At 42.4% G+C, this 15,885-nt stretch overlaps 1 protein-coding gene across 2 annotated transcripts; it reads right to left on the bottom strand.

Moving 5' to 3' along the window:
• Positions 1–880: 880 nt before the first annotated feature.
• Positions 881–15,617, bottom strand: onecut1 (one cut homeobox 1). 2 transcript variants are annotated; one of them, XM_067495325.1, is made up of 2 exons: positions 8,866–15,617; positions 881–4,764 (listed from the first exon to the last, which is right to left on the bottom strand). In XM_067495325.1, exons 1-2 carry the CDS (start codon positions 9,935–9,937, stop codon positions 4,475–4,477), a joined length of 1,362 nt encoding a protein of 453 aa, XP_067351426.1. In that variant the 5' UTR covers positions 9,938–15,617; the 3' UTR covers positions 881–4,474. The 2 variants fall into 2 exon arrangements, with proteins under 2 accessions (XP_067351426.1, XP_067351425.1); XM_067495324.1 differs by having other exon boundaries at positions 8,851–15,612.
• Between the last annotated feature and the right edge of the window lie 268 nt (positions 15,618–15,885).

The following is a 15,885-nucleotide window of genomic DNA, read 5'->3' as shown; positions in this document are numbered from 1 at the left end:
ACACACACACACACACACACACACACACACACACACACACACACACACACACACACACCACATAACAGCTTGAAAAAATGTAGTAGGAACAGATTAAACAATGGCCAAGCATTCAGTAAAGAAAGACAAGCACTTGAGCACAAAAACACACACTTGCTTGACATGCTTAAGTTCCACAAACACATACACTCTCAATACACCACACATAGAAAAAAAGATAAGAAATCCAGGTAATCGTCCTCATACACACTCCCACACTGATTCCGTGATAATGTTCTTTGCAGTTTTATTAGACTTTGCTCATAGTCATTACACGAGTACGTACCAAAAGAACAGCTACTAGATGGAGCGAGGTGGCGGTGCCATGGCAATAAAAACAGACCCAGCTCCATGGCACAGCCCCTAGCAGACCGGCTGCCCAACCTCAGCTCCACCTCACTCCGTGTATGAGTCAGCAAAGTAAGCGGGACTTGCAGCCCTCGTTCGAAATGCTTCAGATTGTACATTGAACAGGAGATTCCCCACATGGTAGAGTAAGCTTGTCTACACAGTCCTACGCCTTCTATGTTCTATACCCGTGCGAATGGCAAATCAAAACTCAACAAGTCCTACCTCACAAATGCCAGTGCTTTTCAACATTATACATATTTTTTTTTCCAATTTTTGGTTTGTTTTAAAAATCTTTGGATGTGCAGTAATACCCAGAAAATAACTGTTTTCAAAAAAGTCAAAAGAATAGAAAACACACACGCTCGCGCGTGCGCACTCACGCAGGCACACACACATACGCGCACATGCACACACACACTGCTTTTTGCCAGCTGTTCAACAAAGTAGCTCCTGTATAACTTTGTCTGCATTGGCAAATCAACTGTCTGGGTTTCTGGCAGTGTTTAAAACACACATTGAAATGCCGGCTAGGATTTAGCTGAAGAAGAATACAAACTACACCTTTGTTATATCTAAGCGTGGAAAATAAGGCTGTAACATAAGACGGTCTTTTTGTTTGCTTTTTTTCAAAAACCTACTATATACAAATCTAGAGTTTCTACAAATGCATAAATTAAAGCAGTGGTTAACCAATACAAAAATGCAATTAAATTAAAGTCACAACACAGAAAAAGATAAAAGAGAAAATATGAACACAATATCACAGCAGTTGGTTTTACCCTGTAAAAGCAATAGTCTACCACCATTTAATATTGGAATAACCCAATGTCTGATAAAAAATACGCTTCTCCCTCCATCTCTTAGGTTTCATACATCAACCCTGAAACTTGTCCTTCATGACTTGAAACAGAGCACTTTGGCAAAAGAAAAACAAAGAAAAAAACTTCAAAATAGATAATCATACAGCTTTTTGAAGTTAACAATAACAATTACCACACAAGTGGAGTTCTGCCTTAACCCCAGATAGACGTCTCAATGCAGAACTCAAAGGAATTATTACTATGAGGTATTCAGAGACATTGGTAAAGACATGCACGGCCAGAGTGCTGGACCTTCCTACACACAGCAGAGAGACAAGGGAGACTGGGGGAAGGAGGAATGGGGGGAAAGGGGAGCCAGGGAGAGGAGAAACAAAGACCTTTGGTTTAATCTGTAGAAGTGGACAGAACAGAAATTCCTTTGGTATGTTTTCATTGCATGGTTGCGCTGGCAAAAGCACCACGGTGTGATTAAAAAAAAACCTTTTCCTTGTTTCTTCAGTAGTGGCCCTTCTACAGGCTGAGGTATTCACAGAGTCAAAGGTGAGAGGTCAACAGCGGTTTAACACTTTGGTTCAAGCAAGGCACTCGTCCTGGGAGTTTTAGAAAGATTGCAACACGTCTGCTTCTACTTTCAGGAACATGTCTGCCTATAGTTGAGTCAACAGTTCTGCCCATGGCTATGTCAGCTTGTCTGTCTACTGTCACATGAAGATGTCTGACCTATTTGTGGGACCGATCAATATTAGCCACCTATAGATACACACTCAGAGGCAGGGCCAAGTGGAAATAAAACTGCCCCATTAAAGGAGCTCTTTAGCGGGGCACTCCATCTAAACTAACACAGTTATTACTAATACCATTATTACCCATTATTTTGAAATGATTCATAAACTCAAACTTTAAATAAATCTTGCCATTGCCGACTTTTACATATGAACTATCTTTTGTTGTGTTAGATATGAATGATTTTGTTATTGCTAACAAGCAGAACAAGGACTGATCACACTGCTAGCAAGTTTGCCGTACCCCAAAAGCTCCTGCATGGCCGGTTGTGTGTATCTATGGCTAGATCAGCATGTCTGCCTATAGCTACATCAGCATGACTATCTATGGAGCTGTAATCAGAGCACAGATGAAGCAAGAGCACATGTAGCAGGGGTGCATGGGTTGAGTGCAGGTGGGAGGGGGAGAAAGGGTTGAAGAAAGGAAAAGAGAGGACATGGGGGAGGGGAGACATACAACATCTTTTAACATCACTCATAGAGGCCGTGCAAAGAGAAAAAATCTTTGGTTATCTTTGGTATCATCAAAGTGATAGAAATCACATATGGAACTTGAGTGAGGTAGCATCTTTGGTTCACACTATAAAACATCAGCAGGTCTTGACACATTTACACATTTTGTTTTGTTTCTTGTCATCTTTTTGGTTTTTCTCTCAGAGGTGAAGAAGAAGCAGCCCCCCCCCCCCCCCCCTCTCTCTCTCTCTCTATTGCCTCTCCTTCAGAGCTCGCTCTGATGAATGTAGAGCTGCTAACCCTGGTCATGAAGAGGATGACAGCAAGGGGCCAGCTAAATAAATCTAATGCTACACTGCCCTGGGTATAGTGCTTTCCTCTTAGTGCTGAAATGCATAGATTACCAGGGGAGTGGAGGCAGGAATGAGAGGTGGGGTGGGCCAGGGATTGGGGTGCTTTTGTATTCAGGTGATGAATTGACATTGCTGTGTAAGTGCCTGAAAGTGATTTGATCATTGATATCATCCTTGCTATCCAACATATTTGATGAGGTGATAAATTCAAATACGAATGAAGCGCATTGTGGTGCTGAATGCTTCCTATACTGTAAAAAAAAAAAAACACACTCAAAAACATCAGCTGCATATGTCTCCGTCATAGTGCCAAGAAAACATACAGAGCCAGCATCTCATGTTTTCAGCTTTGCAGAGAAAACACTACTGAGCAGATTTGTCTTTGTTTACCATTTGCTGACATTTGGGCACATTCCTTGACCTAGAAGTAAACCTTTAGAAAGACAGACTTATAGTAAAGGTTGTGTCTGTAATAATTAATCTCCACAAACAGCAATTACAATAGGATTGACTTGATGGATTGCAAAGATAAAACTGGATAATTTAGTTTGATTCAAGAAGGCATCTATAAGGCAAATGCTTGTAGATAATTTTTCAGGTTTATGATCGATATATCCATTTCCAGGGAACATAAATTTAAATATGACTGCTCAAAATGTTGTATGGACAAAAGGAAATACATTTCTCTTCTTGGCGCCTGACTCACAGACTGTGTTAAGAGGTTAGGGAGGAAATGAGGTAAAATTACTCTCAAGATTATAAGCAACAAAATGAACTCCTTGGTCAAATTACTTGATGGCATTTTCTTAAGTGTTTTTTTTTCTAAGCTGCATAAGAGGCTTCGGGGTGAAGAAGGCTTTGGTTTCTCTTTGTTAAATTATTCAACGCTTCAGCATGTTAGAAGAAAGCACTACCATGTGGGTTGAGGTTTTGGGAGTTTGGTTTGGTTTAGGGTTAGGATTTTGGTTTTGGGTTAGCAGCCTACATGTGGGCAATTCCCCCATCTGTCTGGAATGCTTGATAGAAAAACAGACAGCTGGATAGACAGACAAACAAACAGACAGACAGACAGACAGACAGACAGTTAGACAGACAGTCCACCACCACTGATCCAAAAAATGGCTGCGCAGCAATCCAATTGTTCCTGTGGGATTTTTTTTCTTTAAAGATGATTGATCAATCCCACAGGATCTTCACATTCTGGCTGTTTTTCAAGGGTGTGGACAGCTGCAGATCAGACTCCCAAAAAGCTGATTGAACCTCCATCATTAAAACCAACCAATCAGATTAAAGATAAGGATGGTAAATGACAGATTCATACTGGGTGGGGAGATGAAGAGGGGAGGGAAGGGGGAAGTAAAGCTAGAGACCAGTGACAGTAAGTGTGTGTGTGTGTGTGTGTGTATGTGTGTGTGTGAGGGGGAATAAAATTATAGTATTTTTGCAGTACTTTACACATAAATGTGTGGCTGAAACAAACAATTCAAAGCAGGTCAAACAAGAAGTCTTTGGTTTGTTTTTTCATCTTTGGATACTATAAATATCAATATAGTACATGTTTAAGGGCAAAATGTTGCTTCAAGGTCTTTTTTAAGTATCTCTTTGTTTCTCTTAAGTTTTAAAGCTTTTCCACCGAGGTTAAATCAGTCCATGAGTTAATCAAATCAGTCTGTCTTCAGGCTTTGGTGCAGGTGTTGGGGCCAGAATTGGCTGCGTGACCGGAGCCATCGTCCACCCACTTATCTAGGCTCCGGCGGCGTGCGTTCATAAAGAAGTTGCTGACTGTGGCCAGCTCAAGGCCCAGCTGCTGGGCGATGGTGAGTTGCAGCTCTTTTGATGGACGCTTGTTCTCCTTGAAGATGGCGTGGAGCGTCCGCCGCTGCACATCTGTGAACACCAGTCGGGGCTTCTTGGTCACATTTCCCCGCTCACTTCTACCATGGTCCTGTTCCTTACGTTTACATGCTGTAAGGGAATTGAATAAAGAAACAGACAGACAGGAAGTGAGAGAGCAGAAAACTAATGTGAGAATCTTTTCTGTATCACATCCAAAACTTGGATTAGAAAAAATCCTGAGTAAATAAATCCACAAATCCACTGCATAAAGTGGCCCAGGAATTATCTCACTGGTTTCTCCCTGTGCACCACAATAATATGCTTTTTAATAGTGAGTCTGCTAAATTCTAGTCCATTTTATTCCAACTGCAGGTGCAAAACAGGTTTACTGATTAATCTAATTGATACATGGTTGTATACAATTCATTAATTGCATTTTGAACAAGTTTGTAAACCACTTTACTTGAGACTGTCTTGCTAATTAGAAAACTGTGTAACACGATGTGATTCTAGAAACCAAAATGACAAAATGTTGACTCTACAATCCTTCAAACATTAGCAGTTAAAGTCGTTCTGATTGCACTGTTGTTTTTAACTGGTATTTAAAACCAAATTGGCATAAAGAACAAATTAGAAGCATTTGGTATAACATGTTTATGTCTTAAGTCTTAAAGAAAGACATTCTTTTCTTTTGAAACTAAAGAAAGTAAAAGACAATATGGATCTCATAAATGTAAACAACTGAATTGAATAAAATTATGTTTGATATAATTATTGGTTAAAAACAGCTTCTGCAATGCTGGAGGCTAGACTAAAACTAGTCAACTACATTAAGAATACATTTTATGTGTACACAGATTGAAGCTCAAAGAAGCTTGAGTTAGATACAGCTCTACTTTTGTTCTAAGTGGCACAGCACCCTTCAGTTGGAAACCCCACTATTCTGCATGGGAAATAATAACAGAGTTAAATTCTTCCACCTTTTGTCAAAAACGCCAATGCACCCCATAAACCCCAAGTCTTTGGGCTATGGACCTGAGCAGTGGGTCCTGTGGAGAACAGTCCCACATGAAACCTGCCAGTCAGGGAACAGTGAGCGCTGTGCATGGTACTGATAACAACAGCGCATCTCAATATACTACATCCCTGGTAAAATCCGCCACAGATCATTTAAGCTTTGAGGAAAAAACAAATGTAGAGAAACAATTTAACAGCACTGCAATGATCGTGTTTTTTGTGTTATTTTATTTATGAGAATTAGTCCAGCAAGTCAAAATGAAGTTCATAAGTGGGCAAAGACCAGGAGGGGGCAGACGTGGGCTGCTGCAGCAAGGCCCAGTATGGACTCGGGGAAATGGATGAAGGCATATTCTGACCACAAAAACAAATTTTAAAGTCGTACTGTTTAATTTTGCAAAATGCACGGATGAATACAAACATTTATTTTAGAAAATCACAGAATACAGAAATGTAAACTAATTAAACAAATAAAGTAATCTTCACACAGCAAACTACGGAGGAAACGGACACAGGAATCACTCTCTGGGCACATTACTACGCTGTAAAAATGACCAGGTTTAGGTTTTGTTACACAAATAATTTATATGCTGTACATCACTGTCCAACACCAGTTGTATTAAAGCAGCAGCAATCCTCAGCGCCATTGTGGAGAGATGTCTGTAAATATAGTAATTAGGCCTATTAAATAGATCTAGATATTTCACATTTTGCCGATGCACACATTCTCTCAGATGTGTACTAAGTACAGTGCAGTGGCTCATCCGTATGACCATAAACCAGAGTATAATTGTGAGTATGAGCGGCCCAGTGTCTCCAGTGCTGGTAAACATTAACAGAGAGCCTGAGCTCCTCGTGTAAGAGCTGCAATAAATCAGTGGGAGTGAAGGCCACTCAGACAGCAGGAGCCACCACACCGCGGCCCGGGCCCGGCTCAGAGGCCCGGCCAGAGAGGCAGCTTTCCCAGGACCAAGGGGACATAACAACGGCCTCGTTATCAGGCTAATCACACACCCATACACAAAAACTCTGCTGCTGCTCCCGGCTAATCATTACAAACACACAGATAACTCCGCACACTCAAACATCCAGTGCACACACTGGACCTACTGATACTGTGGCGATAGTCCTTCGTTTCATAATCTCACAGAGAGTAAGAGAACAACAAACAGACCTCTGTGCTGAAAATGCTGCAAATATTCAACTAGAAGTCGGAGCTTCTTACTATTGTAGCGAGTACTGCGTCCTAATAAGCAGACTAGTATGCATCAACTTTTTAAAAAATAAAAAACACTTTACAATTAGAACACTTTCACATAGTCTACATTGATCTCTCGTGTCTGAATTAATTAATTTTCTGCCTTACAAACCTATTCTAATCTATTCTTTAATTTTCTTTTCTATTCTATTCTATTCTATTCTATTCTATTCTATTCTATTCAGTCAAATCTACAAAGGTAATTGAGTACGTGGGAAAAAACAGAAAAGGACCTAGATTAATTTCACAAGTCTAAAATCAATAACTATTTCACATCTACTTCAGTACACGATCACATATCTAGTTCACATGGGAACGACCATATCAATAAAATGCCGCTCAGCCTATTCTCTTCAAAGTCATTCACTTTTAATTTGCTTTGTATGTTTTAGGCAAAAAAAAGCAAATTTATATTTTAAAATGGTTAATAAAGAGATACGTTTCTGGTTTTATTAATCGTTTTTATATAAAACAAACGAGATGTAAAATATGAGCACAACGGGCCTGATACATTTCTCTGTGAGCCAGGATAATTCGCTCCTCCTTAAAACAACGTACATAACAATCGATGTTTGTTTCAATTACAGCTATATTAATATTAATATTATCAAATGTTCATCGAAAACAAATTCTGTTTGCAAAATTTAAATAAAATCTTTAAACAATTGCCAAGGTCCGTGATAAAATCTCATCTTCAGCAGGACACACACACTCACACACAGATGGGAAAACTGAAAAGTAATCAATTGTGATTACACTCACATGCACACGCGCCAACACACACACACACACACACACACACACACATATGCACACGGGCAAATGCACACATTTTCCACAGATGTAGTCACTTTTCAAAAAGCCAAAAATCCCATTTGTAGGACATTGATTGTAAACGTTAAAAACTATTGGGGTGCCTGTGAACGAGCACGTGCGATTTGGGCCTCATTGTGCGCCCTAATTGACTCGCGCGTACCTCTGGGACAAATTAATACAGAGGTCTATCAGTTAATTAGAGAAACCTCAGTCAAGTCTGGGCTAGTTTACGACCAAATCACAAACGGATGCTCTTTATTCAAGACTGTTTTATTCGATTCTGCTGGGAAATTAGAGCCTATAATTTTACCAAATCCAATGTCACCGACTAAATTATGCATAACTTCAGCTTGGCATTTCAATTTAGTTCTGGAACACGTGCCCACACAAACTTCTCTCTCTCTCTCTCTCTCTCTCTCTCTCTCTCTCTCTCTCTCTCTCTGTTTACACCAAGGACAACACCAAAAGGCTGATCAGTTCCATCTACACCAAAATAAACACATTCCTAACGATTTCTGGGCAAAGGATCATCTTACGCACACAGTCAGCGGTCGATATTTTGAGGTAAAATGACATGAGCACTTGTTTCACACAAACCCAAAATCGGTGTAGAAACAGAGAGGGGATGCGGCCTGATATCAGGTCACTGTTTGGTGCACTAGGATCAGCTTGGAGAAGCACTTTTATGATTTTTTTTAAAAAACAAATTGTTTATAAGAATGTGACCATTCAGAAGACGCCATCCAGGCAAAAATCTCTGATTCGTGTCCAGGGCTGTTATAGTTCACCAAAATATAGGCCACTGCTTAGTTCCTATCATTTGACTTTCAGCATCTTTTCCAAATGTTTAAGTTCTGGAGACAAGCGGATGAATCGCGTTGTATACATTTGGATTAAAAACCATCAGCCAAGAGGGAACATTTGCCCTGAATGTTTTCCAGATTACATCGATAATGTGATAGAACCTTCAAGATTAACTTTGGTTCCAACCCCACTTGTGCCCCTGATTAAAATGAGTTAACATTCAGGGCCTGTGCTCCTCCACGCTGAATGGACACCCCTGTCTGAGCATCAATTTTTTTCAGCAACAAATTAAGAAGATGAAAGCAAAAAGGGGGCTTTACCGAGGCTTCGCTCACCTGCGAGCCTGAGCGCACTCATGCGTTGGAACTCAGGCTCCTGCAGCCATTTCCACATGCGGCGGAAGGTCTCTCTACCGGACTTGAGCTTGGACCAGGGTTTGGGGTTTCTCAGCAGGTCGGACAGGGTCCCCTGAGACCGACACAGAACTCGCTGGGCAAAGATGGCCTGAGGGATGCTGTATCGCTTCAGCTCCGTGGTGATCCTCTGTGCCACCTCTTTGGTATTCACCTCCTCCATTTGTCCTCCAGAAACACCACCTCCTCCACCGCCGCCCCCTTGCTGCCCGGGCCCGGAGGCCTGCTCCCGGTTGTTCCCCAGCCCCTGGCCGTGCCCTTGCGCGCCAAGGTGGGCGTGCGGGTGATGATGAAGGCCGTTGATTTGTACCATGCCCGCTGAGGAGCTCATGTGCTGCTCCGTGTGTCTGCTGAGCATGGCCGGGTGATGAGCCTCAAACCCGCTGGGGGTGAGCATCTTCTCACCAGGCATGGCGGCACCGGGATGAGCGTAAGGAGGGATGCCGGCCTGGGATGTGTGTATGCTGGCCAGACCGGAACCAGACAACGGAGAGAGGCTCTGGCCCATGCACGGATCCTTGTGATGATATGCAGGATACAGACTGTTCATAGGCGCCAGACTCCGGTCCTCTCGCATCAACGTGAAGCTGCCGCTAACATTTCCGGGAATTCTCTGGTGGGGATGAGGGTGAGGATGATGGGGATGGTGGTGTTGGTGGTGGTGGTGGTGGTGGTGAGGAGGAAACTTGTCGGACACGGTGGAGATGGGGGGTAAGGGCTGCAGAGGGGTTAGAGTGGTGTAAGTGCTGCTTGCACTCATGCCTGGGGGGGCTTCACACATGCTGATGGCAGGATGCAGGTGCCCGGGGTGGCTAGGGTGATAGTCTCCGCTGTCCAGCAGGGTCGCCATGCCCATTGCTCGGTGGCTCAGACCCCGGGCGCTCGGACGTGAATGCGGACTGTGGCCACTCAGCAGCTCTCCGTGACCGGTCACGGACTCATGGCTCACTCCGTGTAGCTCGCCAATATTCTCCATCGACAGCTGTGGGTTCATGATCCGGGCAGCGCTGTGGATAAACCATCTATCTGACCTACTGCAGTCAGCTGATGTCCAGAAGTCGTCACGTCCAGTAAAGTTCAAATTTCTTTTGTTGCTTTTCCCTTCTTGCAGCAACCTCCGTTGCTATCACCTCTATGTCTTTATCTTCACCTATGTGATAATTCTCCTACCTCCGATGCTGCTTTGCAGAAAGGAATCTGCTTTGTCCAATTCCCCTTTTCTTGTATTTTTAAAAAATTATTATTTTTCTGATTCTGTTGATATGATTCAAGCCCCCCCACCGCCAACCAGCTGTCCTTGCGCTCCGGTCGGGTGCCGCGCCATCTCTCTAGTTGTGTGTCTCCGGCCACTTGTCCACCGCAGCAGAGATCACTGTCTACACATGCGCACTGTGGACGTCCATCCCCTCCCATACTCGCTTTCTGTCTCTCTCTCTCTCTCAAACGCACAAGCGAGCACACACCTCCCCATTGCTCTGACGTCAGCTCCTTATTAAGGAAGGGCGGTATCACAGCGCCTGCTTAAAAGCTGTTCTTCTTAAAAACCCATATTCAGCAGCATATAGTTTTAACTGAAATGTTGGAAACGCAAACAGAGGAATGTCTTATGAAAGTCTTAAGGAATCGACCCATGGACATGGTTGTATACAGCACCAGCTGTTTAATTGTCAGTTGTTATTAAAATAATCATTAGGGCCATAATGAGGCCCGATGTTCAGTCCTCCTTAAACCATTAAGCTCAAATGAAGTAAACTTCCGGGTTCATCTGGAGTTGATTTTTAGCTAGTGAGGTATGTAATTAAAAATTTCAAAGGTTTAATTAAAAACAAACCTAATTCATAAGAAAGCAGAAGAGAGCCACAGAATTTACAGCAACGCATGATGGTTTAACCATCAGCTCAATAAGCTACGTATTTAAATATACCATAGAGCCAAATCTTTCATTATTAGGCTACTTCAGCTGCAGCTCCCCGCCCCCACCTCACTGCCAAGTATGTGGCGGTTTAACCAAACGAAGAAGACTGTGGTACCTTCTTTTTTGATAGAAAAAGATGAGCAGATGTGTCTATTGTTCAGCCATTAGGCTTAACGAACCAAGCCCAGCGGTGTGCGCACACACACACACGCCTGTCCTATTAGGGGGTGGACCCATGCACATGTAAACCTGAAGTTGGAGCACGACAGGAGCATAAACATTTAACCAATACACTGTGGTATTTGCAAAATGAAAACACCCTTATTTGGTGGAGTCCAGTTTTATTTTTGATTTTAAAAAATCCATTCAGTCCTGACTAAGTAACACAAACACACTGTCAGAATGTCTTTAAAATCCCAGGCAGTGGAGGAAATGACATGCTGACACATAACGTGAGGGGTGTCCTCGTGTTGTTGTTGCACCGCGTGAGTGTCAACCTTCCAAAACTTGCATCCTATAAAAAAAGAAAAAAAAAACTGCCCCTGTTTCCACGTCAGGGGCCGTTTATCCTACTAGAGCGGTAGCGCAGGGCGTCCTCAGTCGGCCGAGGTGACAGCTTGCAGCGGTCAGTGTCCTGCTGGACCCCCTGCTGAATGGGGGGACATGTCAAAGGTGACGCTTCAAGACTCCCAAAGCCAACATCTGCGGGGGGACAGATTAACCTTTCAGACTTTTCCCTGTCCCGGACCTGCTAGGGGCCCCGCATCTGTCAGGGTCTCCACAATGGACCCAGCGCTCGGATGAACGACTTGAATAAAAGGAAATTTGAAAAAGAAGAAAAAGAAGAAGAAGTTAAACTGTCTCTGATGTGAAGTCAATGTCAACGGCGTGTGTGTGACGTGTGTCCACACAAAAGGAGCCTAATTCCTCGAAGTGTGGCTGTCCAACCGTGTAGTCACGGGGACATAATAGACTTTAGGGCAGGCAAATGGGGCTGACAACAGGGCGAGAAAATATCTGGGAATGTAATTACATGTCAATTTCCCAACGTGCTCCACACGGCAGAAGGATTTCTCTTAAACCATATCTGTATTTAATTTAATCACATTTTATAAAATCCCCTTCAGATCATTTAACTTTCATTTGTATGTATTCCTGTGATCGCGTTTGTATTTTGCTGTTTAACTGTAGGCCTACAGAGACAGACGAGATGCAGAAAGACAGAGGAATATGAAAGGCCACGGTTTGGCCTTACATGGCAGCAAACCTCATCTACACATTCTCATACGGATCGATAGGCTCCTGCCATGTCTGCACGACCTGAGCTGTGTGTTTATGTGTGTTGGCTCTCTATGTCTATTGTGCGGAGATAGGCCTGGTCCTAAGAGCCGGTGACATTTGCTTTTCAGAGAATATAAGGGACACGGGTTTTTTTCCCGAGCATTTCTGAAAGAGGATACATTTCAAACGGAATTGAATTCAATTAGTACAAAGGAAACGGAGGCAGGGAGGCGCAAGTACAGTGCATCACATGTTCTCAGCCCACATGTGCGAATGTGGATATGCAGAGAAAACCTTTTTTTAATGTATTCAATACATCCCAAACATGTGAAAAAAAAGCGTATGGGCCTGAAAGGTGGGGACAGGCAGTGGGCGCTGTGTGAATTACTTTGGCACAGGTTTCACGCTGATTATTAATCAACGGCATCATTCCCGTGAAGCCCACAGCAGCATATCCGTGCAGAAACAATCTAATGCCTCGCAGAGAGCACCGTGAATCAATATTTCGGCTGCTCTGCGAAGTGACACTGCGTTACAAGCGTTATAGATGTTCAAAATGACAATTACAGCTTGTTTAGGAGTAGGCTTTTGCTAAATGGCATCTGGTGAAACTAAACTTTTATAAATGAGGCTACTTGAGTTTGGAATATTTGATTAGTTTAGGCTGATGAACCCATATGAAATTAGGGCGCAAACATGGGAAAACTGAATTAGCCTTTTGAAAATAAATCACCCTGCTCTTGTTTTATCCTTCTGAACCAATAAACCAATTTACTGGTTCACCTTTTAACTCCCGGCGCCCACAAATAGCAGGAGTTTGTCTGCGAATGCCATGATTTATCAGTAAAATTCCCAGCAAACATAAATAATATGAGTGGGAAATACGTTGAAATATTCGATAAGATGTGAAATTATTGCTGTCTGCGCTGCTTTGTAAAAATGTGCATTGCAGTGTTGGTGGTTGGCCTTTACAGCATTTGAAGTCTAGGCCTTGAAAACACACCACACCGCGTCAATCAATACTGAATAAAATTATAATTCCTGGAGGAACCCAGGCTAAGGCCTTTGATTTGTTAAAATAAACAAACCGAAAAAAAAATACGTTTTTTATACGTGATTTTGTTGCATTGCAGCCGAGTACGGTATCTAGGATTAGGATATATCTGTTAACATTATATTGTTTTTTACAATTTCTTTGAATATGTATAAGCGGATTATTAAATTAGGAGGTATTTTCTTTAAAAGAAAGCACACGTATTTTATACAAGCTAAATTAGTGTAGCTCTAACAATGACGTTCACTGTGCATTTTGTGAGAGTGAAAAAGCAAGTAAAAACAAAAAATCTATTTCGACCTCGCTGACTATCACTTAGCAGGCAGCAAACCATGTTTACATTACAACAAAAAAGTCATTTTCTTATTCGACAGCTACTTTTAAATCCTCCTTAACAGCAACCAACGTGAGCGGACTTCCGTTTTCTAAGAAAAAATGTAAACCCCAGAACCACGTTAATAAATCGACTGGAATCTTCTTCCATTTGATTGAGGAATTTACTTTTATTTTTCCCCTTGATTAATAAAAATGCCATCATGACCGCGCAGCAGATGCCGGACCTGCTGCCTTGCTCAGGGGTGATTCAACTGCCTCTTGCCTGGTTTTATTCCGCGTCACTTGCTCTGATTCGTGCGCTCATGTGAAATTAATAAGGCATCACTTTACATTAAGGTGCCCATATGTCGCCCAATTACTCCCTGTAACTTTGGTGAGACTCCAATTATGACAACAAAACCGTGTTAACGATAGCCAAACCAGCACCCAGTGAGGCTGCAAACGTGCACTTGAAATCCAAATGACTTCTCACTCTAACAGAAGGTGTCTTCACTAACAGTAATGGCCAGTTTGGAGAAATGTAAAAATGCTCTTTGAATTTTAGAGAATTTTGTAAATCTCCAGTATAGTAAAGTCATATTTATAGGTTGGGTGTGAGGGCTAATCTCTCTTCCTTCTTTTAGTAAAATCACACCTTTAGATTATTGTAATAAAGAGTTGGGGGGTTTACAAGAATAAATGAGCAATTTTGACAAATACAACGTGCTTTAAGGTCTCTATTTTTAATATAAACAACTATGCAAAACATTACTTTTCGTAAATTACTATTTACTATTGTACCGCAGGACTTTGAAAATTTGGGCCTAGTAATTAGGGATTAATTGTTTTTCATCTGAAAGAAGCACGGCCGATTTTCAGTAAGACACTTGAAATCATGTTTCTCAGCATAAACATCAGTTCCTGTGCCTGTGTGCGTTTACAGCCAAATGTAGTGTTTTAGATAATTGCATTTATGATTTCTTTCACTAACACAACAGCAGGGCTAAATTTGAGTCCCTAATTTAGTGTGTGCGTGTGTGTGTTTGAGTGTGTGTTGTGTGTGTGAGTAAGTGCATAGCAAGTTGATCACGTAGAATAATCAAAAGCTATTATCTGGAACAGTTTTTGTCCCAGATTAAATGTAACTGTACATTAAACCCGCATTAGGAAATCATACAGCTTAACTCCACAGATACGCGGAGCTGCATTATGCAGAAAATCAATGGTGATTCTTTGTAATGTTGCCCACTGCGGGTATGACACTGTATGATTATAGCAACATTTAATGAAGTCAAATCTTTGCCGAATAACACTGTCCTATAGTGTTGGCTAACATTTGGCTACTAACTGACGTCTGTATACAGGCAGTGAAAGAAATGACAGGTCGAACCGTGCAGGTGTAAGTTTGCAGAGAAAGAGTGTGACGCGGTGTCAGACTTGGACAGCACTGTGTGATCCACGTCTCATCTCAACAGGGGGCCAGGGTGCCAGAATATATGCAATTAAACTCTTCTTCTTCTGCGCCACACGTGAACACACACGCACACACACACTGTTGGCCCCGACTTTACCGCAGGATCCCGCTCTGTCATCCATCTTTAAAACTGCTTCCCTGCTCACTCCCATACCGCAGCGCACATAACGACAGGGCTTGAACATGAATTTACATGAACTCTTCAACTCCAACATACTAGTTGCAAAAAGGAGAGGACGCGCCTGCATCCACACGTCTCCTCCGTGTGTGTATGCGTTTTCCCCGTCCCACCCTCTCTCCCTCGTCCTCCGCCTCCGGCTCCTCCGGCTTCCAGCTTTCCTCCTGAGCAACCAGAGTCCAAAATCCAGACCGAGGTAGACATCCTTAGCCGCTGCATGCGCCTCCGTTTCCAAACGCAAATTATCCGTCCCTCAAAAAGTGTCTCTTTTCCTGCTCCGGTGCCGTGCTTCTCTCCGTGCCGTACTCGATGCAGGCGCATTTGAATAGCTGGACGGTGTTGTTATGGATCCGTGCGCACTGAAAGAGAATCAGTATGCAAATTGTTTCAGTATCAATCGAAAGGTTCGATCCGCCTGAGCCTCAGCCCCTTTGGCACGAGAGGCTCCTTGGCTGCATAAATGTTTATAATAATCCCATATAATACCGTTGACACAGATGACCGAAAATGCTGGGCGATTATTACAATGTAACTATAAAATACTCTTTTGCAGAAAAATAAAATTTTAATTTAGGGATGTAGAGGGCGCCTCCATGACTAAGACATTTTTAAATAGAGAAATAAACCCACCACACGATCACAGAGTATATCATTAAACTGTTTAAACGCCACAATTACTATTTAGTGTATTTAATATTTCGATCACAGGGGGATTTGTTTGCATG

The sequence above is a fragment of the Channa argus genome, chromosome 2 (genome assembly GCF_033026475.1).
Source record: "Channa argus isolate prfri chromosome 2, Channa argus male v1.0, whole genome shotgun sequence".
NCBI classification, from domain to species: Eukaryota; Metazoa; Chordata; class Actinopteri; order Anabantiformes; family Channidae; genus Channa; species Channa argus.
This window is presented reverse-complemented; position numbering and strand designations above follow the sequence as displayed.